This window comes from Podarcis tiliguerta (assembly GCF_965153285.1).
Source record: "Podarcis tiliguerta genome assembly, chromosome: 4".
In the NCBI taxonomy this organism is placed as follows: Eukaryota; Metazoa; Chordata; class Lepidosauria; order Squamata; family Lacertidae; genus Podarcis; species Podarcis tiliguerta.
In genome coordinates this window covers 15,373,770-15,398,512 of record NC_139537.1, presented here as the reverse complement: position 1 = coordinate 15,398,512, position 24,743 = coordinate 15,373,770, and the positions used below count along the sequence as shown (strand labels likewise).

Genomic DNA, 24,743 nt, shown 5'->3' with positions numbered 1-24,743 from the left:
TCAGAATACTAGAACAATAAGAACTATAAAACTCACAAGAGCTTCTCTTCAGGATGAAGCAGAAGCTCTGAAAGCAGTGAATGAAGAATTATTGCTGGTTAGGGAAAGGAAAAAAGAGCTTTGTCAGAAGCCCACAGATAGAAGCCACAGAGAACACCCTTCCTCAAATACATTGCTTTATTGCGGCTGAGCTCTGCCCTATATTCCACTCACCCTGAATACTTTTTTAACTACGAGAATTACTAAAATTAATTCTGGAACTAGAACCATGCATGTTCTGCCACAGTGGTCAGTTCCTCTGCATCTCCTTCCTCGTGATAATGTGCTTTAATAAAGTACAGCAGAAAACCAACCATGGTAGAATCCAGCTCTTTTCCTGTGGTGTGCCCATGCTATCCTGCATCTAGGTAAAACACCACAGAAAAGTAATTTTTATATACACCAGCTTGCACAGTAGTCTGCTTTCCATAGGAATTTCGCAATGCAGTGCTTTAGTAAAACGCTGCAAGAAAAGAACCTCGGTGCAATTACAGATACAAGTGGAGTGTGTTATCAAAGTACATTGGTGTACTTGCAGGCCTATGCAGAGCGGTGTGTGTGTGTGTGTGTGTGTGTGTGTGTGTGTGTGTAGTCAGGTACACTTGCTCCAGGCCTTGGAGGGCTAAGCTGGCCAGGATGCCGCACCGGGGGCCTCCTGGACTTACCCTGTAATGGCAAGAATGTCCTGTTGCCTCCCAGATGACCGGGGATTACTGCCTTGGGCCTCAGACGAGTTCTGCAGGGGCCTGTGCACTGGCAATGCTGATGGGGGTGATGTGAATGAACAATGGAGGATTCTAACAAAAGCAGGCAATTGAAGCATCCAAAATTCAAGGAATTTGGATGTAGCTATGCTGAGTTTTTTGGGACGCGGGTGGCACTGTGGGTTAAACCACAGAGCCTAGGGCTTGCTGATCAGAAGGTCGGCGGTTCGAATCCCTGCAACGGCGTCAGCTCCCATTGCTCGGTCCCTGCTCCTGCCAACCTAGCAGTTTGAAAGCACGTCAAAGTGCAAGTAGATAAATAGGTACCGCTCTGGCGGGAAGGTAAACGGTGTTTCCGTGCGCTGCTCTGGTTCGCCAGAAGCGGCTTAGTCATGCTGGCCACATGACCCGGAAACTGTACGCCAGCTCCCTCGGCCAATAAAGTGAGATGAGCGCCGCAACCCCAGAGTCGGTCACGACTGGACCTAGTGGTCAGGGGTCCCTTTACTTTACCTTTATGCTGAGTTTTGGAGGCACTCTGGAGGAGAAAGGCTTTGGAAGTCCCTGCAGCTTGAAGGATTGCAAGGATAAGCCCGAAAGGACATCCCCACAGTTAAGACTGAGCTTTGGAGGTGCTCAGAAGCAGAGAGAGACCCCAAACCCAGCATGTGGTCAGAGGAGAGTCCTTGCCCATCTATAACTGTACACTTACTACAAATGGACACACAAGGACAAGAGGAATGCTCTCCACTTGTGGACTCTACCACTGCTGTTTCAGTTATTATAGAAACTTGACCACAGTAGTTTTTGCATTCTTTCCATAAACAACATATGATTCTGAAATTCAGTTCACAAAGATGAAAAGCAACGCATGTTAGTAAATCTAGCAGAGGGAAACTGGCAGGCCTGGGATTTGGAAACAAGCTTCTAGTTGCATTTTGCAGACTGCTGATCCAGCTATGCTGCAAGCTCAGACTGACAGGCCAGTATTTCAAATACCTGAATGCTATTTTTGCCTTTATTGTTTTGTGCCTGCTTTCTAACACTCTTCAGTGGCATACGGGATAGAATCCTAGCATCCATTGCTGTTAGTGGAAAATGTAATCACCTAGTTTAAGTCACAGGTGGGCCAATCATGTGCCCAAGCTGCTCCACCGTGGCCTCTTTCAGTCAATCTGCTTTTAGCCCAAATGGTGAGCCATTTGTCTTGAGGTGCTCATCAGGGATCTCCCACACATTTTACTGCACCGCTACAAACCTACATTTCAGAGGCCCTGTAGTTGCATGCCTTCTGCAGACTGAGACAGCACCTTGCTGGCCCATTTGATGTCATCAGGCCAACTGAGAATCTGTGCATTTTGCTCTTCTGGATGCCCACGCCTTCCTCCTTTTCTACAGTGCCTATTAAATTACAAACCATCCTGTCAGGAACCCGTCTATCCCCTCCTTTGTGCAGCACTCTGTAGAATTTAAAAGTGCTAAATAAATAATAAAAGGGTGATTCGTTATTCCAGGAGTGCTGAGCTGCTGTTGATGCATTTACATGACAGCCGCTTTCCTCTCTGTTAATCCTGCCAGGGCTTTTACGTTTGTCCTGTAGGAGAAACTGGCACAGGTGACATCAGGTGTTTGGGTGGCCAGCAAAAGTAATCACAATCCAGGAATAGATAGCCCAGACCAGGCATCCCCAAACTTGGTACTCCAGCTGTTTTGCTACTACAATTCCCATCATCCCTGACCACTGGTCCTGTTAGCTAGGGATGATGGGAGTTGTAGTCCCAAAACAGCTGGAGGGCCGAGTTTGGGGATGCCTGGCCCAGACCATTTTGTCTATAGGTGGAGAACATTTTTCCTACAGTAGGTTTTTTTTCTATTCACTATCACGCATCCATCCTCCATCCAGACTTGCAAGAGACATTTTCAGAGTTTAAAGATGCATCCCCCAAAAGGCAAAAATGTTTAGGGCACAAAGCAGAGGTACTGAAGGATGTGGCCCGAGGCAGCAACTTTCTCCAGATGTTCATGTAGAGAGAGGCCTTTATTTATCTAAATTACTTCTGTACCGTTTTGCATTTTCTTAAAAAAAAAAACAACCCTCTAAGCGGGTTTAGAACTTATATCACCTGCTTTTTAAATCTGCGGGCCTTTTTATTATTATTTTTGAGGATGCCAAGGACTGAATCTGGGATTTTCTGCATGCAAAGCATGTACTCCGCCCCTGAGCTAAGGCTGCCTCCCAACGCATAAAGGTTACACAGGAATCAGGGAAACAGTTTCTCTCCTCTCCGACTTTCTTTCCCTAACTCAGCTGATGTTGCACCCGCTAGTTATAAATAGGAGAATCACCTGGCCGTGTCTCTGATTCAGCATGCATCCATGAGGAGGCAATTTAGCAATATCAGCTGCAATCTCAAACGCTCTGGAGTGCTTGTTGAGTCCCGCTACAGTCAGCAGGATTTAGAAATATGCAAACCCTTCATATGCAAACAGCATCCTTCATTTGTAACACACCTGCCAATCTAGCACAGAATCAGACTCCCGCCTTCCCCCTTTCTCTATCTGTCCTCTTCTCTTTACCCACACTTTTTAAAAAAACAGTGGTTACACTCAAGTTTTTTAGTACAGCCTCATGAACAGCTACTTGCCTGGCCACCTGAGGCAAGGAACAATGGCCTCCAGGCAACCAAACCAAGCTACTTTTACAAAAGGTCTGGTTCAGTCCTCCTCCCCACCTCCTCTCTTTGTGACTGTCCAAATCTGTAATATAAATTACTAACAAAGGCACAGGTGGACAAATTGTGTTGTTGGTTTTTTTTGGCATTTATGTGTTAAGCTGCCTTTCAACCCAATGTCTCCAGGGTGGTTGGTTAATGAGGTATACGAGAGCAGCTACATATCATATAAAACATGCTAAAAGTAATTTAAAGCACACTATAGTCACTGGCAGCAAAAAACAGGAGAGGAAGATGATTTGGGCCACCCAAAAGCCCTCCAAAAGAGGACCACATCTATCTAGAATCAATTAAGGATGGAGCAAGGAAAGCTTTCTAGGAAGGCAATTGAGCTGTTTGGGAACCATCAAGAAGGAAGTCCTGTTCGCAGAAGAAGCAAATTGTCCAAAGGAAATCTCAACACATATACAGTGGTACCTCGGATTAAGTACTTAATTCATTCCGGAGGTCTGTTCTTAACCTGAAACTGTTCTTAACCTGCAGCACCACTTTAGGTAATGGGGCCTCCTGCTGCTGCTGCACCGTCAGAGCACAATTTCTGTTCTCATCCTGAAGCAAAGTTCTTAACCTGAAGCACTATATCTGGATTAGCGGAGTCTGTAACCTGAAGCGTATGTAACCCGAGGTACCACTGTATAGGGAGCAGGCAGTCCTAAAGATGTCAAGGGGCCCAGACCATTTAGGGGATAAAAGGTAAAAAAAGAAAAAGAAACTGGCACTTTAAATTGTTGCAATATAGGTAAAGTATTTTCCACAATGCTTATTCCAGGCCACATCCCAGGAGCTATTTTTGAACAAGCTGAAGTTCCTGGGCACTTTCCAAAGGCAGTGTGATGTAGGGTTCATGCTCAGAATTTCTAGGCACAAGTCCAGGCTTTCCTGGTATGTATCAGGGTGTTGCCATTGTTTATGTTTGCTCTGGAGCATTCCCTGTGAAAACTCACTCTTTACTGATGAATCAGAACAAATGGCAATCTGCGGAAAACCCAAATTGCTGTTTGTTCCGATTCAGCGTTAAAGAGCAGGTCTTCCTGGGGAAAGCAGTGGGGAGCAAAATAATAATAAAAAACGCTCAGACACAGAACAGGAAGGTGTGACTGTGCCTAGAAAGCGAGGGGCAAAAGTTAAGGTGGATAAGTCCAAAGTCTAATCTGTCAAGTGGGCTTGTACAAACATTTCCAGGTAGAAACATGTGCAGGCTGGTAACTTCTATGGAGTTATTTGCAAGGTCATTCCAAATTATTTAAAAGCTTGGGGTGATTGCGAGCAACAAAACTATTCATGATCGTCAAGATATACTGTAGTTAGAATGACTATAGGAATGGCTAACAAATGGCTTGCACAATTTCCATTTGTCGTCTCCGAGGTAGCTAGTAAAGATTTAAGTGCAGTTGGCTTCAGACTGCTCTCTTTCATGGGTTTTTTTTCTTTTAAACACAACACCATCCCCCAAAAAGGTAAATAAATAAGGCAGTTTAGAAAGTGTACTGTAGCAAATGTGTTTGCACTGAAGGTACCTTCTGTTGAACAGTTCTGCCCACAAGCTGTCTGTAGGATATAGAACATCTCTCGAGCATGCTTGCCACCTTGAAGCACAGCAGTCGGAAGCAGAAAAAAAAGAAAGAACCGAGATAACAGAATGCAAGAGGGAAAAATAAAAGCGTGAAGAGAAAAGAGAGAGAGAGAAATGAGGGACAGCCAATCTAAGTTACCATCAAAATACATTTAGAAATGGGATTAGCAAACTATGGCCAGAGAATTTAAATGACAGACAACATTAGGATTGCAAGTCAATCACATATTATGGAAGAGAAAAAGGAACAATCCAGCCATAAAAGCTTAGCTAAGGCATCATAACCAAAGCATGACAAAGTAGTATATTAAGTTAGCCATTTTCAAGTACAGCACCACAAATGCAGTCTTAATTCCGGGGAGCTAATCCCTTGTTAGTTTCCTCCTTATCAAAATCCACACCGCACTTATTTCCTCCTGCTTGGAGGATGCCCACTGGCACCATGCCCACGCTTACCGACAATGTCAAACCACAGCGGGATGTTGGCAGGTTGCACCGAGACCACGCCAACGATCTCCGTCACTCGGTCGCTTTCCATGACGGTGAAGTTGTAGAAGGGCTCGTCGAATGTCAGTGGGATAGGGGAAGGCAACGGTTTCTTTATCCACTCAATGTGGAGGCGAGCGGTCGAAGATTTCTGCGGCCGCCCATTGTCAACGGCTTTTATCTGTTGCACATGGAGAGAGGGAAAGAAGGCAGGTAACAATCTGGCAGACTCCTTTCTGAATAGAATTTATGTGTATTTCTCTCTCTCTCTGAAACAATCCACAACTTTCAGTTTTCCGAATGCGAGTCACAGCTGAAAGATGATTTGCCTGTGCCCAGTGCCAAATTCAATCATAAGATTTGTGTTTTGGTGGTTGGTAATATGTATACCGTATTTTTCGCTGTATAAGACGCACCAGACCACAAGACGCACCTAGTTTTTGGAGGAGGAAAACAAGAAAAAAAAATATTCTGAATCTCAGAAGCCAGAACAGCAAGAGGGATCGCTGCGCAGCGAAAGCAGCAATCCCTCTTGCTGTTCTGGCTTCTGGAACAGCTGTGCAGCCTGCATTCGCTCCATAAGATGCACACACATTTCCCCTTACTTTTTAGGAGGGAAAAGGTGAGTGGCACACACACACACACACACACACACAAACATATTTGGAAGGGACCACAAGGGTCATCTAGTCCAACCCCCTGCAATGCAGGAATCTTTTGCCCAACGCGGGGCATGAACTCACAACCTGAGATTAAGAGTCTCGTGCTCTACCGACTGAGCTACCCTTTGGTTAAAGCAGGGATAGAGAACCTGTTTTCAGCCCAAGGGCCACATTCACTTCTGCGCAGCCTTTAAGGGGCCATATGCGAGTGGTGGGTGGGGCCAAAGGCAAAGTGGGCAGAGCAACAACAGGAAAGAGCTATATGCAGATATATTGCCCCAAATACTGTTGCTTTACTCCCGTGATTTTCTGAGTTAAAGGGGGTGCAAACAGATTTTTCTCTGGACCCAAATAACGCAGAAATGAGCGCCAAATAACGCAGAAATGAGCACTATAACTCATGATTGCATTTTGAGTGGGGGTTACGTTCTGGGGTTACTTGCTATATGCAAAAACACGCACAGTTAAACCACCCTCTTGGAACTGCCCCCGCATGACCATCCTTTCTACAGCTGTGCACCGAGTCGTCCTTGCCCCCCAAGCGAGGCTCCGGGGTGCTCTTGCAAGATCTGGTGGTGCCATCCAAGTTCCTGCGAGGTCTTGAGAGAGTATCCAACCTCAGTGTGCAAGGCGGAGAGCTTAAAAGCTGAAGGCAGCCCTGTTCAGGGAAGCTTTTAATGTTTAATGTTTTTAATGTTTGATGTGTTTTCATTAGTTGGAGGGCACCCAGAGTGGCTGGGGTAACCCAGTCAGATGGGTGGCATATAAATATATTATTATTATTTCCATGCTGATAAAACCCTGTGCAAAAATAACTTTTAAGCTCCTTCCTTCCGTGCGTTTAACCCGTGTGATTTCAACCAAACAGCCTTCAACCATGAAAGGTTGAAATTAAATGTGAGTAAGATGTGATCCTACTGTATTCCATTCATTTTCCGGAAGTGGCTTTTGCGTGATGTGAAAGCTCAGATACACTGTGATGCTGAAATGTCAGGGGAATGCTGTGTGAATGCAGCCTAAGCTTGTATCTCATGCCAAAGAGGAAACATTGCATATGGATCTGTAGCTGGGCTAATTGTTTAAGTGTGGTGCCAGAAGTACCATAACTCAGCTCCTGTCTTGGAAGGTGGCTACGAGAACCCATCCTGTTTATTTTCATTCTAATGAGGATCCATCCCATACTCTCGGTGGTGGAAATTCCAGGTAAAGTGCTCCTCTTGGGTGAAGATGCCACAGGGTGAATTCACAGGTTAAGAACTAGGGCAGGACTGGAGAACCTGGGACCTCCCAGGTATTGCTGGACTACAACTCTCATCAGCCCTTGCCTGAATAGAGCAGGCATGGCCAAACTTGGCCCTCCAGCTGTTTTGGGACTACAACTCCCATCATCCCTAGCTAACAGGACCAGTGGTCAGAGATGATGGGAATTGTAGTCCCAAAACAGCTGAAGGACCAAGCTTGGCCATGCCTGCCATAGGCAGAGGAAGCTGGAGACTGTGGTGTGGGTGTAGTGGTTAAGAGTGGTGGGCTCGTAATCTGGTGACCAGGGTTTGATTCCCCACTCCTCCACATGCAGATGCTGAGTGACCTTGGGCTAGTCACACTTCTCTGAAGTCTCTCAGCCCCACTCACCTCACAGAGTGTTTGTTGTGGGGGAGGAAGGGAAAGGAGAATGTTAGCTGCTTTGAGACTCCCTAGAATCATAGAATCATAGAATCATAGAGTTGGAAGAGACCACAAGGGTCATCGAGTCCAACCCCCTGCCAAGCAGGAAACACCATCAGAGCACTCCTGACATATGGTTGTCAAGCCTCTGCTTAAAGACCTCCAAAGAAGGAGACTCCACCACACTCCTTGGCAGCAAATTCCACTGTCGAACAGCTCTTACTGTCAGGAAGTTCTTCCTAATGTTTAGGTGGAATCTTCTTTCTTGTAGTTTGTATCCATTGCTCCGTGTCCGCTTCTCTGGAGCAGCAGAAAACAACCTTTCTCCCTCCTCTATGTGACATCCTTTTATATATTTGAACATGGCTATCATATCACCCCTTAACCTCCTCTTCTCCAGGCTAAACATGCCCAGCTCCCTTAGCCGATCCTCATAAGGCATTGTTTCCAGGCCTTTGACCATTTTGGTTGCCCTCCTCTGTACACGTTCTAGTTTGTCAGTGTCCTTCTTGAACTGTGGTGCCCAGAACTGGACACAGTACTCCAGGTGAGGTCTGACCAGAGCAGAATACAGTGGCACGATAACTTCCCTTGATCTAGATGCTATACTCCTATTGATGCAGCCCAGAATTGCATTGGCTTTTTTAGCTGCCGCGTCACACTGTTGGCTCATGTCAAGTTTGTGGTCAACCAAGACTCCTAGATCCTTTTCACATGTACTGCTCTCAAGCCAGGTGTCACCCATCTTGTATTTGTGCCTCTCATTTTTTTTGCCCAAGTGCAATACTTTACATTTCTCCCTGTTAAAATTCATCTTGTTTGTTTTGGCCCAGTTCTCTAATCTGTCAAGGTCGTTTTGAAGTGTGATCCTGTCTTCTGGGGTGTTAGCCACCCCTCCCAGTTTGGTGTCATCTGCAAATTTGATCAGGATGCCCTTGAGTCCATCATCCAAGTCGTTGAAAAAGATGTTGAATAAGACCGGGCCCAAGACAGAACCCTGTGGCACCCCACTAGTCACTCTTCTCCAGGATGAAGAGGAACCATTGATGAGCACCCTTTGGGTCCGGTCAGTCAGCCAGTTACAAATCCACTGAGTGGTAGCATAGTCAAGACCGCATTTTACCAGCTTCTTTACAAGAATATCATGGGGCACCTTGTCAAATGCCTTGCTGAAATCAAGGTAGACTACATCCACTGCGTTCCCTTCATCTACCAGGCTTGTAATTCTGTCAAAAAATGAGATCAGGTTAGTCTGACATGACTTATTTTTCAGAAATCCATGCTGACTATTGGTGATCACAGCATTCCTTTCTAGGTGCTCACAGATTGTTTGCTTAATGATCTGCTCCAGAATCTTCCCTGGTATTGATGTTAGACTGACTGGGCGGTAATTATTTGGGTCCTCTCTTTCCCCCTTTTTGAAAATAGGGACAACATTTGCCCTCCTCCAGTCTGCCGGGACTTCGCCTGTTCTCCAGGAATTCTCAAAGATGACTGCCAGTGGTTCTGAGATCACATCTGCCAGTTCTTTTAATACTCTTGGATGCAGTTCATCTGGCCCTGGAGACTTGAATACATCTAAACTAGCCAAGTATTCTTGTACTATCTCCTTAGTTATTCTGGGCTGTGTTTCCTCTGCTGAATCATTTCCTCCAAATTCTTCAGGTCGGGCATTGTTTTCTTTATCGGAGAAGACTGAGGCAAAGAAGGCATTGAGGAGTTCAGCCCTTTCTGTGTCCCCTGTTTGCATTTCACCATCTTCTCCTCTGAGTGACCCCACTGTTTCTTTGTTCTTCCTTTTGCTACGAACATACCCATAGAAGCCTTTTTTGTTGCTTTTAACCTCTCTAGCAAGCCTGAGTTCATTCTGTGCTTTAGCTTTTCTGACTTTGTGTCTACACGTGCTGGCTATTTGTTTGAATTCCTCTTTGGTGGTTTCCCCCCTTTTCCATTTTTTGTACACATCCTTTTTTAATCTTAACTCAGTTAAAAGTTCTTTAGATAGCCACCCTGGCTTCTTTAGGCACCTTCCATGTTTCCGTCTCATTGGTATTGCCTGAAGTTGTGCTTTTACTATCTCCCTCTTAACAAATTCCCAGCCATCATGAACTCCCTTTCCTTTTAGTATTACTGTCCATGGGATCTCACCCAGCACTTCCCTAAGTTTTATGAAGTCGGCTTTCTTAAAGTCAAGAAATTGAGTCCTAGTATGCTTGGCTGCTCCTTTCCATTGTATAGTAAACTTCAGAAGAGCATGATCACTTGCGCCTAATGATCCTTCCACTTCTACCCCATTAACCAGGTCATCGACATTGGTTAGGACCAGATCTAAAATGGCTGTTCCTCTTGTTGCTTCTCCCACTTTCTGGACAATGAAGTTGTCTGCAAGGCCAGTGAGGAATCTGTTTGACCTTATGCTCTTGGCTGAGTTTGACATGCAACAAATATCTGGGTAATTGAAGTCCCCCATTACTACTATCTCCCTTCCTTTTGCATGCTTGGCCATCTGTTCCAGGAAGGCATCATCTATGTCCTCCGTTTGGCTTGGGGATCTATAGTAAACTCCCACAATGAGGTCACTGTTATTCTTCTCTCCCTTAATTTTGACCCAAATGCTCTCACTTTGGCTTTGAGGTTCTAAATCTTGGATCTCTTCACAGGTATACACATCCCTGACATATAACGCCACTCCTCCTCCTTTCTTGTCTGGTCTGTTTCTCTGAAATAGATTGTATCCCTCCATTTTTACATTCCAATCGTGGGACTTATCCCACCAGGTTTCAGTGATGCCTATTATGTCATATTTAGTTTGCTGTACCAAGAGCTCAAGCTCATCTTGTTTATTTCCCATGCTTTGTGCATTAGTGTACAGACATTGAAGTCCATTAGTCATTCCCCCGTGTCTCTTATTTAAGGATTTTTTCCTCCCACCACTAGGTCTGCTTGCTGTTTGTAGTGATAAAGGGTAGTGATAAAGCAGGATATCAAATCCAAACTCCTCCTCCTGTAGTCCAACAACATCTGGAGGGACAGAGGTGTCCCCCCCCCCAATGTGGTACATGGACAAATGCATATCTGCAGGGAGCTACATCAATTATACCTAGACCACAAGAGGGAAAAAGCTTTGGTCTGGCATGGGAAAACGCAGCTGCATATGTTCCCCAGTATAGATCAGAAATAGGGAACTTTAAGCCTGGGGGCCGAATGTGGTCCTGCAGCCTTCGCTATCCTGCCCTCTGGACTTTTCCCAGGCTACATGTTGAATTGCTCTGCTTTGCAAACTCCTTGAGTGTGTCTGTCTGGGGTGGGGGGGACTGTGTCCTTGAACTGCAGCACTGCCTCTTCCTTGCCTAGATGGGGAGATGTGTGTGATATGAGGTCCATGAAGAAACATCTGACTTTCCTGTAAGTTGGAAGGCAGCCCGCTGTGAGTCACAGCTGTTGCTTCGCTCACTTTTGCCACCGACCACAACCCCTGGCAGCTCGCCGAGTGAAGGATCTTGCTCTCTTATTAAGTTTGTGTACGTAGGTTTTCCACATTCCAGGTAATGGGGCTGCATTTCGAAATCTGCTCACGCTTGGGCAAATCTCTAAATTAGTGCTCTATACGACTCGTGGCAGAGCTTGTGGCACCAGGCTCACATTTTATGGCTATGTCAAACCGCAGTGGGGTGGGAGAGGTTTGCAGGGAGGCCAGTCCAGCAATTTCCACCACCCTGTGACTTCCCATGAATTTTTGCCTTCTCGCCTTAGTAGGTATTGCTGTCTCTAACAAGGGCTGCTATCCAAAGCAGTTGGGTCTGCATAAAAAGGGAGAGGGGGGGCTTCAGAGCTGCAGCTGAGCCACTCCGAGGGGCAAAGCAGCCAAACCAGGGGGCTGAAGGGGGACAGCTAGATTCGGCACTCTGTGTTGAGAGTGGGTTGCTGTTCATTAAACCGGATCCCAAAGAGAGAAATCTCCTTTTCTGCTTCACAGTGTGAGTCGTGAAAAGCACCTGCTTACAGTGTTGTTTACTCTCACTTGGAAATTGCTGATAAGGCTTTTAAAAAAGATGGGGTGAGTGGGTGGGGGGTTGGAGAAGCTATCGATCTGCATGGCAGACCACCAAACACCTGTGCCCACTCAATACTTCACTGTTTACCATTTGCTTAGGTTCCTCCTCGGTCTATTTCCAATCCATGTAAAATTGTTCCAGCGAAAAACACTCCAATTAACGTTCTGTGTTAAGGCGAGTCTGCCAAGTGCTTTTTATATTCATTAAAGTCTCGAAATTCTTACATATATTTTTTGGGGGAAAACAATCTATTTGAATGCTCAGTTTGATTGAGGACACCTGAATTCGACTTAGTGAGAAGCTTCTGGCAAAGTATGTTGTTGCCAATGAAAGCTGTTGTTGAAATACTCTCGCCAGTTTGTAAAGTGGCGCTGGACTTAGGAGTCGCCCACACTTCTGCTCATCTCATGCATAGAAAACATGGCTATCAGTCGTTTTCTGCTTGACCTACACTTTCTAAGCATGGGTCCAAGCAGTTTCCCCCTTGCCCCACTCCTATCCCAGGGAAAACTTGCTCTTAAATCAGAGCAAATGTCAATCCGAAGAAAACCCAAATGGCTGCTTGCTCCCCTTGGGAACTAAAGAGCAGTTTCCCCCTAGAGAAAGCAGAGGGACAGAAGGAAGTATGGATAAGTCTTTAGTCACAGGAAAATAAGCTACATGGAGCTACCTTTGAAGGCAAGTCGGAGACTTCAACTAATCCAGAATGTGGCAGCTAGACTGGTGACTGGGAGCGGCCGTCGAGACCACATAACATCAGTCTTGAAAGACCTACATTGGCTCCCAGTACGTCTCCTAGCACAATTCAAAGTGCTGGTGTTGACCTTTAAAGCCATAAATGGCCTCGACCCTGTATACCTAAAGGAGTGTCTCCACCCCCAACGTCCAGCCTGGACATTGAGGTCCAGTTCCAAGGGTTCCCTAACTGGGAGAAGTGAAGTTACAAGGAAACAGGTCAAAGGGCCTTCTTGGTAGTGGCACCCACCCTGTGGAACGCCCTCCCATCAGATGTCAAGGAGATAAAGAACTACACATTTTTTTAGAAGACATCTGAAAGTTTCTCCCACTACGTGGTACCTCATCCTCCAAACTGGAGAGATTAGGGGCTGAACCTAAGACCTTCAAAGTGCAAAGCATTTGCTATACCTGTGATTTGCAGAGGCTCAGAGGTTAGTGGCTCTGGAGGTGCCAATTCAAGGAGCCCAACAGACCTCGCCATGATGTTTGGGCCTGGTTCCAACCCTTCTGATGGCGTTAGTCCAACTGCTGCTTCATGCTAATCTGGGTCAGAGTTACAGTCTGGTTTGCTGCTCAGGATCAGATATTATGGCCACATTGAACGGGGTGTTGTTGACAAGAGGTCCGTGCAGCCCCTCACCCTTTTACCCCGGACTCTAGAGCTACTGCCCTTCCTCTCCCCTGTAACACACACACACACACACCATGGATGCCTTAAGGTTTAGCCAATGTCCATGTGTGACATTTGTAGCAAGGAATGGAATGGCCTGTTCTTCAGCTCTCCCCATCTTCTTTTCAAAAGAAGAGATATTTTGGGTTTGTTCCTTTTCTCTCTCTCTCTCCCCCCCCCCCCCGGAAGCTGGGAGGGGAATTGGCAATAGTTGGCGCACTTCACCCATTTCCTTCCCCCCACAACCCGCATTGCGTGCTTGGGGAAAGCCCCCTAGCATTCAGCAGGAAATCCCAATGAAACCCAAAATGGTTTTTGTGGTGAACAAGGTGCAGAGTCCTCATAACATCTAGGAAAGTCTGCTGCATAAAACAACACTGAAGAGAAGCCTCCCTATAAAACGCAGAAGTGGTGCACTTGCTCATTTCAACCATGGGAGGCTTACCGTTAAGATATCGTAGCTCCCAGCTGTGAACTGCTTCCTTGAGGAGACCATCCCAGTCTTTGGGTCAATGAAAAACTTCCCGTCGTCATTCCCATCCACGATGCTGTAGGAAATCTCCGCATTGGGGCCTTCGTCCTTGTCAAAGGCGAAGGCTCTGTAGATCGGCTCGCCTCTCTTCTTCCGGTCCCTCTCTGGCAACTTGATCTGGTAGACTTTCTCCGGGAACTGGGGCTTGTTGTCGTTCTCATCGAGGACTTGGACCACCAGCCAGACTGTAGACTGCTTGGGAGAGGCGCCTCCATCCGTGACTGTAACCTGAGGGAAGAAAACGGTAACAGCAAATGGCAAAATGTCCACAGGCGTTGTGAAAACTGTTGTGGGAATACAATGAGCCTGAATGTTGGACAATTTGGGGACAGATTAAAGAAACCACTTCTTCACGCGAGCTGAGGCAGTGGTGGCCGCCATCTTGGATGGCTTTAAAAGAGGGTTGGACAAATTCATGGAAGAAGAGGCTATCAACGGCTACTAGCCATGATGGCTAAATTCTACACCCACGGTCAGAGGCATCATGCCTCACAATATCAGTTGCTGGGAATCACAGGCAGGCAGAGTTCTGTTGTATTTAAGTTTGTGCGCTTACCACAAGTATTTGGCTGGACACTCTGAAAACAAGATGCTAGACTAGATGAGCCATTGGCCTGACCCAGCAAGCTTGGCACTGTGGTCTAAACCAGCCCTACCTGGAGATACTGAGGATTGAGCCCATTGCCTTCTACATGCAGAGCTGGGGACATGGGTGGCACTGTAGTCTAAACCATGGAGCCTCTTGGGCTCATCCCTGTGATGGAGTGAGTTACCGTTGCTCTGTTCCAGCTCCTGCCAACCTAGCAGTTCGAAAGCACACCAGTGCAAGTAGATAAATAGGTACTGCTATGGTGGGAAGGTAAACGATGTTTCCATGCGCTCTGGTTTCTGTCACGGTGTCCTGTTGCGCCAGAAACGATTTAGTCATGCTGGCCACATGACCCAGAAAGCTGTCTGTGGAGAAACACTGGCTACCTCAGACTGAAAAGCGAAATGAGCGTCACAACCCCATAGTTGCCTTTAACTGGACTTAACCATCCAGGGGTCCTTTTCCTTTACCTTTTACTTATGTTCTCAACATGGGATTCTGTCTAGTTTTAGTCAACCCATGTTGAATTTGATGGGGCTTCTTCCCACATAAGTGTAGTTCTGACTACAGTCCTAATCCGCTTTCTACTGTGGATTTTAAAAACAGGTGGAATACATCATTCATTATTGTCCCTTTTCACACGGAAATAAGAGATCTGTTTTGTTACTCTGTTGTCAAATACAAAATCATATTTACCACAACAATTTAAAGCATGAATTAACTTGAGAGTTATATTTCAGCAGATGCTCACGCCCAAGAGTTTCCTGTACAAAATTTATCAACCAAAATGTTGCATCACACAAAGGACTTTTATATGCGGAATGAAGAGTGCTTGTAAAATGTTTTATATGCTCACAGGAATTCATACAATCCTACAAGGATGCAAAAGAGCAAAATACCAACAGGGTAAAAGAAAAAACAACAACACAAAACTGTCCTTCCCTGATGGCTGAGCAGGGGAAACGAAATAGGATTAAGTCTATATTGAACTGTAAAATCAAGGCAGGAAGGCTGCCTGCCTGGCAGAAAGCACAACTGAAATCAAGGAGATTTACTTCTGAGTATACATGGCTAGGATTGCAGCCATAGATGGCTTTGTGGTAGGCCATGACTCAAATCTTTCAATTTTGTAAAGACTAACATGGCTATTCCACTGGAAATCCATTAACTTTGAAAAGGGAATACATAGAGAAGGTAACTTGGTTTGGAAATGTCCACTGATGGCTGAGATATGCCTGTTTACAATGTGCTAACATCTACATGGGAAAATTATGTAAATTTTGGGCCAGCGTGAGGATTGGAAATGCATTATCGACAACTACTCAAATGCCAAAAAATACATCAGAATGTATATTTTGAGACAAAATATATTGAGTTGGGGTTTTTTTAAGAGAGAAAATAGGTTTAAAATTAGTATTTAAATGGGGGGGGGGGGATGCAGATTAAATGGGGATGCCACTCAGGGTTAAGTCAGAAAAAAACCTTGAGGCCATTTCAGTGAATTTGAGCAAACGTTATTTTTTTTTGCGGAGACAGAGGGTGTTTCTTTGCTTCATTCCCTCCCCTGAACTTCTTGGATGTGACGCGCTATATAAATCAAAATTACAAAACATATAAAGATTGTCAGATTCAACCCCCGCCCCCCTCGTGATTATTCAGAACCACCAGTTTGCACTTTTAAATATAAAAAGGTGAAGGTTTTTGTGTGTGTGTGTGTGTGTTGTGGGGGGGGGGGGAGGGCAGAGGGAAAGCCAGCTAAATAAACTAACACAGCAGTTACCCAGCAAAGCAATCAGTGTGAAATGGGAGGTCAGAGCAACCAGACTGAGCAAAATACAAGATCTTGGCTCGAAACCATCAAATGCTGCCACTGTGGGAATTGGGTACGTTAGCAGCTTTTTACAAAAGCAGAACCCACGCTATGTTCATGCAAGCAAAAATCCATTTCTGCCTCACTACTGTCATGCTATAAAAGTTATTGCTGAAATGGGGGAGGAGAACGCTGAAACATATATGGATTTCATCCTTTTTTCCAAAGTGGCACACGTTACTTTTATCTCCTGGCAGCTCTCTGATCTTGCATTATTTATTTCTATGATCTCCCCCACAGTTCAATTATCAGCCATTCCACTTTAGTCTGAAGTCCGGTTGTTAATTTAACTCCTTCTGCTCCCCCTCAGGGTTCGTTCAAATTATTTGCTCAATGAACTGTACTCTAAACCACAAGATCTCTCTCTCTCTCTCTCTCTCTCTCTCTCTCTCTCTCTCTCTCTCCATGCAAATTATGCTTCACATCAGAGAAGCTGAAGAAGGCAGAAGCTGAAATGTTTTGCTATTAATAATAATAATAATAATAATAATTGTACCCCGCCCATCAGACTGGGTTACGCCAGCTACTCTGGGCGGCTTCCAATTTATATACAGTGGTACCTCTGGTTACGAACGCTTCTGGTTATGAACACTTCAGGTTACGAGCTCCGCTAACCCAGAAGTAGCTGGTCCTGGTTGCGAACTTTGCCCCAGGATGCGAACAGAAATCGCGCGTCGGAGGCACCATGAGCAAAAGCGCAGCTCAGGATAAGAATGGTTCCAGCTTAAGAACGGACCTCCGGAACGAATTAAGTTCATAACCAGGGGTACCACTGTAAAAGCATAATAAAACATTACACATTAAATGGCTTCCCTATACAGGGCTGCCTTCAGATGTCTTCTGGAGGTTATATTGTTGCTCATCTCCTTGACATCTGACCGGAGGGTGTTCCACAGGTTGGGTGCCACTGCCGAGAAGGCCCTCTGCCTGGTTCCCTGTGTAATCTCACTTCTCGCAGTGAAGGAATCGCCCGAAGGCCCTCGGAGGTGGATCTCAGTGTCCAAGCTCAACGATGTAAGCATTTGATATCTTACAGAAAATCCCTGCCTCATTTCCCCACGGGGCTACCACAACAAGAAGAGCTGCCAGATATGCTCCACTGTTCCTCAAAGTCCTACTGGTGAGAGGAGAAGTTTAGTTTAAACCTTTAGTGATGAACTACAGACTACTGGGATCCAGAGCAACAGTAGGATGTAACACTTTGCAACTTCGATGTCTTGCTACACCCACACGTTTTCTTATGGCACATGTACCTCTCAGCAGGAAAATGGTGCGGTGGGGCAGCAGTGCTCACTTGACCTTCTGAAAGCTGAGTCATTTTCTGCACCTGGGAAGGAGAGAGGTGAGGCGGCAGGGAGGTTCGTGGTTCAAACACATCAGGAGGAGCACCAAATTGGTTTTGCCTGTGCATTTGCAGGGCACTGACCTCCCTATTGCCTTGCCCCTCTCCATCCTAATAAGCACCAGCAGCTTTGCTGTCAGGAGGTCAGGTGACTTCCCCTTCCCTACGCCGTTTCCTACTGGTAAAAGGTAAAGGTACCCCTGACCATTAGGTCCAGTCGTGGCTGACTCTGGGGTTGCGGTGCTCATCTCGCTTTATTGGCCAAGGGAGCCGGTGTACAGCTTCTGGGTCATGTGGCCAGCATGACTAAGCCGCTTCTGGAGAACCAGAGCAGCGCACGGAAACGGCGTTTACCTTCCCGCCGGAGCAGTACCTATTTATCTACTTGCACTTTGACATGCTTTTGAACTGCTAGGTGGGCAGGAGCAGGGACCGAGCAACGGGAGCTCACCCCGTTGCAGGGATTCGAACCGCTGACCTTCCGATCGGCAAGCCCTAGGCTCTGTGGTTTAACCCACAGCCCCACCAGCGTCCCTCCATGTGAATTTTGCAAGAACGCATTCTTAAGATTCCCAGTAAAAATACAAGGCCCCTTTCCCAATTTAGGAAGAAATGTGTTTACATTTCCCTTCTACATGAAGAAGCACAACATGCCCTTGTTCTTCTGGTTACCTGAAAAGTGTTTTCAAGAGCCACAGAAATGGATCCGAACAAACGAAGAAGCAAATCTATTTGCATGGCCTAGATCTCGCTAAACTGGCAAACGTGTCTCTGGACTACATCAGACTGCAGGTGGGCTTTGCACGATTTGAATGGTCCTCCACAGAAACAAATGCATACTGTTTACCAGGGAGAAGGGTTTTAGCCAAGGCGGGGACATAAGGCAATATCTTTTATTTGGATCAATTTATGCTGGTGTAGGAACACGCATACATAATCGTAACGTTTGTCAATTAATCAACAGACCAAGGAATGTTATGCTTTTTAGTGTACATGGGAAATTTTAACACATTTCTTTTTAAGTACTTGGAATCTGACAGCTCATTAATTGCAAAACTGCTTTGCATAGCTGCAGGGGACACAGAGAGGTGTGTGTGTGTCATACAAGTTTTAGAAAAATGCACATTTTGATGCGCAGTGCAGTTCAAAAGAATCCTCCCCAACCCCCCTTTTGAATTAGGTGTCAATTTCTTCCACTTCTACTCCATATCTATCTCAGGGTCAAATTAGGTATGAATGTAAGGGAGCATTTTAACGGTGTTCTTAAGATTTGCCACGTTTCATTTTGAAAAGCAGCTGCGGAGGCTCTCAACCTGTACTCCATTACGGGGTGGTTACCCCATTCCTCCCATGCTGTTTTCCAGCAAAAAAAAAAAAAAGTCTTGAAGCTTTGTAATAAATAACGTTTCATCACACACACACACACACACTGTAGTCACTCACACCAAGTTCCAGATCAACCAATCCATTCACGTCTTTCAGCGCAGGAGGGGAATGAACCTGCAATTCATGCTCATTGACTCTCTAAGTTCATTGACACCTTTTTCGCCTGTCCTTCTCAAAACTGTGCTGGCAGAAGGTGGGTCCAGTAGGAGTAGGAGACTGAGGGCCTGAGCAGGAGTTTGTGAGGGCCGAGGCTGGCTCCGCGAGGAAGAGGGCTGAGAGTGAGAGTTATTGCAGGATGCGGGCAGAGGATGGGGCAGGGCTGGGAGGAGAGAGAGAGAGAGAGAGAGAGAGAGAGAGAGAGGGGAGAGCTTTGGCGCAGGCAGAGGGTGGGTCGTGGAGAATGAGAGGAGGTTTGCAGTGTGCAAGGTTGCTAGGGTGGAGTATGGGTTTTGTATGGGGGCGGCGGCAGCTGGGTCAGAGAGAGAGAGAGATTGCAGGGGCCTGGTCCAGTGCAGGAGAGAGAGAGTTTTAGGACTAGAACAAATTTACATTTTATATGAAAGAAAATTGTAAACATTTGAAAACGTTTGTAGGCTTGAACTGAAATGTTTTGTAATGTAAATCTAAGGAACTGATTTACTGATAATAAAGTGAAATAGTATAATTTAGTAAAGGTAAAGGGACCCCTGACCATTAGGTCCAGTCATGGCCGACTCTGGGGTTGCAGCGCTCATCTCGCTTTATTGGCCGAGGGAGCTGGCGTACAGCTTCTGGGTTACGTGGCCAGCATGACTAAGCCGCTTCTAGCGAACCAGAGCAGCACATGGAAACGCCGTTTATAATTTTAATTTGACAAAGTGTAAATAAGTGTTTATAGAAATGCGAAGAATATGGAAAGTTATGTGGAAGTCAGAAAAAGGGAGGGAAGGAGGTCAATGCTCTTACAGAGTAATATATTAAGTCATAGAATTATGTAACAAAATGTGAATATTATTTAAGTGGAAAACTCAATAAAAATTATTAAAAGAAAGAAAGAGAGTGTTTTTGCATGGGCAGAGGGGATGGGTATGGGTTGGACTTGGAGAGCGAGGGGAAGGGTGCATAGCCATGGTGGAGAACAGGGGAAAGAGAGTTCTTGTGTGGGAAGAGTGGGTGGTTTGGAGACAGAGACTCGGAGACAAGAGAGCAGGGGTTGTTGTTTTTTGCACAGGCCTGTTTGGAGAGTAGGGAGGGAAGCTTGGGAAAGAGTTACATGCAGGCAGAGGCGGGTTAGTCCAAGAGCAAGAGAGGGGGTTTGCACGGGTCGGGTGGAATCTCAGGCGAGAGGATTGTTGTTGTTTAGTCGTTTCCGACTCTTCGTGACCCCATGGACCAGAGCACGCCAGGCACTTCTGTCTTCCACTGCCTCCCGCAGTTTGGTCAAACTCATGCTGGTAGCTTCGAGAACACTGTCCAACCATCTCGGCCTCTGTCATCCCCTTCTCCTTGTGCCCTCCATCTTTCCCAACATCAGGGTCTTTTCCAGGGAGTCTTCTCTTCTCATGAGATGGCCAAAGTATTGGAGCCTCAGCTTCAGGATCTGTCCTTCCAGTGAGCAGTTAGGGCTGATTTCCTTAAGCATGGATAGGTTTAATCTTCTTGCAGTCCATGGGACTCTCAAGAGTCTCCTCCAGCGCCATAATTCAAAAGCAAGAGAGTAGCACCTGGTAAAGTAATTTTTAGCTCCTCAAATCCCTCCAACCTGTCTGGGTGTTTTTTTGCCACACCAAAGGTGGCGACCCTAATTCCTACCCACCTTCCCAACCGTGGAGATTCTGTAAGGGGGTGAGTATCTTGGGAGTATGTGTATATTGGTAAACACACGAAGACAAAGGGCATGTGATGAAGGCACACTTTAAGTGGAATTTTTCCTTTAATTGCATTTTTTTTAGAAAAAGTTATCTGAAGCAGCTATGAAATTTTCTTAGCGTTGTTGCACTATAACTAAGAGTTATGCAAATAAAATAAATAAAAAAGTACTGGGCTGCAATTCTATGAGCATCTTGGTGTAAATGCCAGTGAACAAGATGAGGCTCAACTCTGAGTGAACATGAAGAAATGTGCTGTTAGCCAAATACTCTTCTTTACCTTAAAAGCACAGGGAGAACAGAAATAAGGAGAGGGAGGGAAGGGCTGCCAACTGTGAAATGAGAGGAAAGGGGTGAGGTTGCATGGAATTCATTCTTTCTTTTTAAGCATTCCAATGGGCAAGAAATTTAGATTTCTGTATCCAGTTATGGCAGTTTTGCAGAGTTGTAGTCGTCTGTTATCACAGCTAGTTATAAATTTACAATGACTTCCACAATAGGTCCCCCCCCTCCTCCAGGATATTATGTGAGGGCTTTCTACTAACTTTACATCCTTCATAAATACACAAATGCATATATATACACGATGCAAGAAGGAGCTAGTAATATGCTGTGTGAGGTTCATCCACCAAAACAAAACAAAAATGCTCAGCATTTTTCCCCTATTCATTTTTATTGAGAAGAGGCAAATTTGTTGCCATTCTCATCTCTTTTCAAACTGTTCTTATTAATCAAGAGTGTGCTGAGGTGGCAGTATCATTTGAAGATGAGCGAAGTTCAACATTTTGAGGGATGCAGCATTGGGGATAGATAGAGAGAAAAATTCTGCACCTGCAAGTAAGAATTAGTCTGCAGAGAAAAAATGCAGCAACAACTAAAACCGCTCAAGGGGCCTAATTTAAAGAATTTGAAGAACGAAAACAAGGAGTGTGGCACCAAAGCGTGGAGGGAAACCCAAATGCAAATTGCATGGAAAATATATAAATATAGAAAGAGACCTGAAGGCAGCCCTGTTTAGGGAAGGCGGCCTTTTTCCATCTCTGCCGTATTAAGCAGTTGGTCCCTTACCTTTCTCGCCCTGATCTGGCCACAGTGACCCATGCGATGATCACCTCCAGGCTTGATTACTGTAATTCACTCTACGCAGGGCTGCTCTTGAAGCTGACTCAGAAACTCCAGCGGGTGCAGAATGCCATGTTGAGACTCCTTACGGGGTCCTTGCCACGGGATCACATTCATCCAGTGCTTTATCAGCTGCACTGGCTCCCGGTGGAGTACAGGGTCAGGTTCAAGGTGCTGGTTTTGACCTTCAAAGCCTAGGACCCTCGTACCTACGGGACCACCTCTCCTGGTATGCCCCGTGGAGGACCTTAGGGTCCATAAATAACAATACTTTGGAAGTCCCGAGCCCTAAAGAGGTTAGATTGGCCTCAACCAGAGGTAGGGCCTTTTCAGTCTATCACAGGAGATCAGGGCCCTGTGGGATTTTACATCTTTCCGCAAGGCCTGCAAGATGGAGCTGTTCTGCCTGGCTTTTGGGCTGGACTCAGTCTGACCCCCCTCTCATTTTTTATTTATTTTTTGATGGAACCCCTTATATGGGATTTTGTATATAAATTTTCCCTCGGCTCTTTTTGCTGGCCCATGCAAGACCAGCATGAATAGTTGGCCCTGGTGAATATTTGAAGTTTTCTCCCCTTATGATCTTGATTTATGGGCTACCACTAAAACGAGGTTGCATTTTAAGCTGTATTTTAAACTTTATTTTAACCTATATTTTAATCAACTGTTTGTTTGTTTGTTTGAAAATGTTTTTACTGTATTTTATATTTGGTGTTAGCCGCCATGAGCCCGGTCTTGGCCGGGGAGGGAGGGGTATAAAAAAAAATATATATATTATTAACATTTGATATTTTATCTTGTTTTTAATATTCTATTGGGAGCCGCTTAGAGTGGCTGGGGAGGCCCGGCCAGATGGGTTGGGTATAAGTAATAAATATTATTATTATTATTATTATTATTATTATTATTATTATTATTATTATTATTTCTTGCTGCTCCAGCTCAGGCTAGCACAAAAAAGGCTCCCAAGTCATGGCAAGTGGCCAGAAATGAGGAGAGCAGTAACATTTGGAGGTACCACATTGGCTACCACTGCAGCTGACAATACTGCAAAGACAAAGAATTTGACCTTGTGAAAGTCCAAAAGCCTGCAAGCGTTCTTTAGAACGTACCTTTAACATCCCCACCTGCTTTTAAACTAGCTCCATTACTGCAGGTGAGCGAGTTGGGGAAAGCTTTTATATCGAGTATTGATAGTAGGGGAGACATTCTTCTCTTAACTTCCACTGACTCTACTTTGGTGGATAATAGTCATTCAAAACCTCTTGTCTGCGCACTTCGGGGGATAAAGTATCTCTCAGCCTGACTCCTCTCAGAGTCCTTGTGCCTGCTGAGAGCTACGCTCAGACTACAAAGCTCATCACATTACCATCTTTTCACAGGCTCATCTACCATTCATTTTCTATTCACGCAACTTGCTTGATTCCAATCTCCTCAGCCAGCGGGAACTAAACACCTTCCCTTCAAAGTTTCCTTCAAATTATGGTGATTGCTGCAGAATTCTAATCTCCTCCCTTTCCAAGCTGCCTGGCCCAGACACGTATAGGACCCCTGACATCACCCCCCCCCCCGCAGTAGCAAAGGTAGTTTCAATCCTACAGTCCTTCTCCTTTATTTCTCAATTTCTATGTTTTTAAATGTCTTTCATCTCCTATCCGTTTTGCATATGACTGGGGGAAAAACAACATCACTTTGCAAGCTGGTAAACTATCAAATTTGACTGAATCCCCAAGAAATGGAATTCCATTCTTCAGCTGCTGTGCTGAAGTGAGTCTAAGCCTCTTTAGTTGGAAGTATGCATTGCTGAGTTCAATGAGACTGACTGCTGAGTAAATGTGTGGACCTTTAGGGCACACAGTGGGCAGCCTGTGGCCTAATTTCAAAAGCCCTTTGCAAGTATGGATGGACATTCAGTTTCAGATCTCCAACTCAGTCCTCCACATTTCCACATAAGTTTGCAACTCTTTTGTATGTCTTCATGCAAATTCATCAGCCATGAGAATTTAGTCTCTTACATACCTTTCTGAATATCCTTTTGCCTAATGCGCAAAGCAATTTCCCCTTAAAATGTTGCATTTTTTGCATTATATTCACAGTATCTCTGCATTTACACGCATCCTTTTAATCACAGTACAGTGGTGTCTCGCAAGACGAAATTAATTCGTTCTGCGAGTTTTTTCGTCTTGTGAATTTTTCGTCTTGCGAAGCACGGTTTCCCATAGGAAATGCACTGACGGTTTCCCATAGGAATGCATTGATGGTTTTAAGAAAAAGTCGCAAGACGTTTTCGTCTTGCGAAGCAAGCCCATAGGGAAATTCATCTTGCGAAGCAACTCAAAAAACAAAAAAACTCTTTCGTCTTGCGAGTTTTTCGTCTTGCGAGGCATTCGTCTTGCGAGGTACCACTGTATGTGCACACTGTCTGGAGAACTTAAAGTAAAGATTTGAGTAAAGATTTGGTGAGCTCACTTTTAACTGCAAGCTGAACCGAGTTTCTTTCCCTGCTACCCCTATCTGTAAGTGATCACTTCAGACACCTGTCAAGGGTGATCTGCCCCTTCCCAGCAGCTCTCTGGATATGAAGACAGAGATGGAGGGGGAGAGAAGGGGTGTCAGAAATGAGAGCAAAGCAAGGATCAGAGAGGGGTTGTCAGAAAGATGGAGAGCAAAGAGGCTAGGCTCTTTAGCTGAGAATCCTGTGCTTCAGGATGAACTTTGAGGTCCCTTCCAA

At 45.4% G+C, this 24,743-nt stretch overlaps 1 protein-coding gene across 1 annotated transcript in view; it reads right to left on the bottom strand.

The window, feature by feature from the left end:
• FAT3 (FAT atypical cadherin 3) overlaps positions 1–24,743 on the bottom strand; it is a 462,771-nt gene that overhangs the window by 123,999 nt on the left and 314,029 nt on the right. The window contains exons 5-8 of the mRNA XM_083439019.1: positions 13,770–14,084; positions 5,505–5,715; positions 4,752–5,061; positions 4,420–4,425 (exon numbers count right to left, since the gene is read on the bottom strand). Coding sequence (XP_083295145.1) covers positions 4,420–4,425; positions 4,752–5,061; positions 5,505–5,715; positions 13,770–14,084 — 842 coding nt within the window. The remainder of the gene's footprint in view (positions 1–4,419; positions 4,426–4,751; positions 5,062–5,504; positions 5,716–13,769; positions 14,085–24,743) is intronic.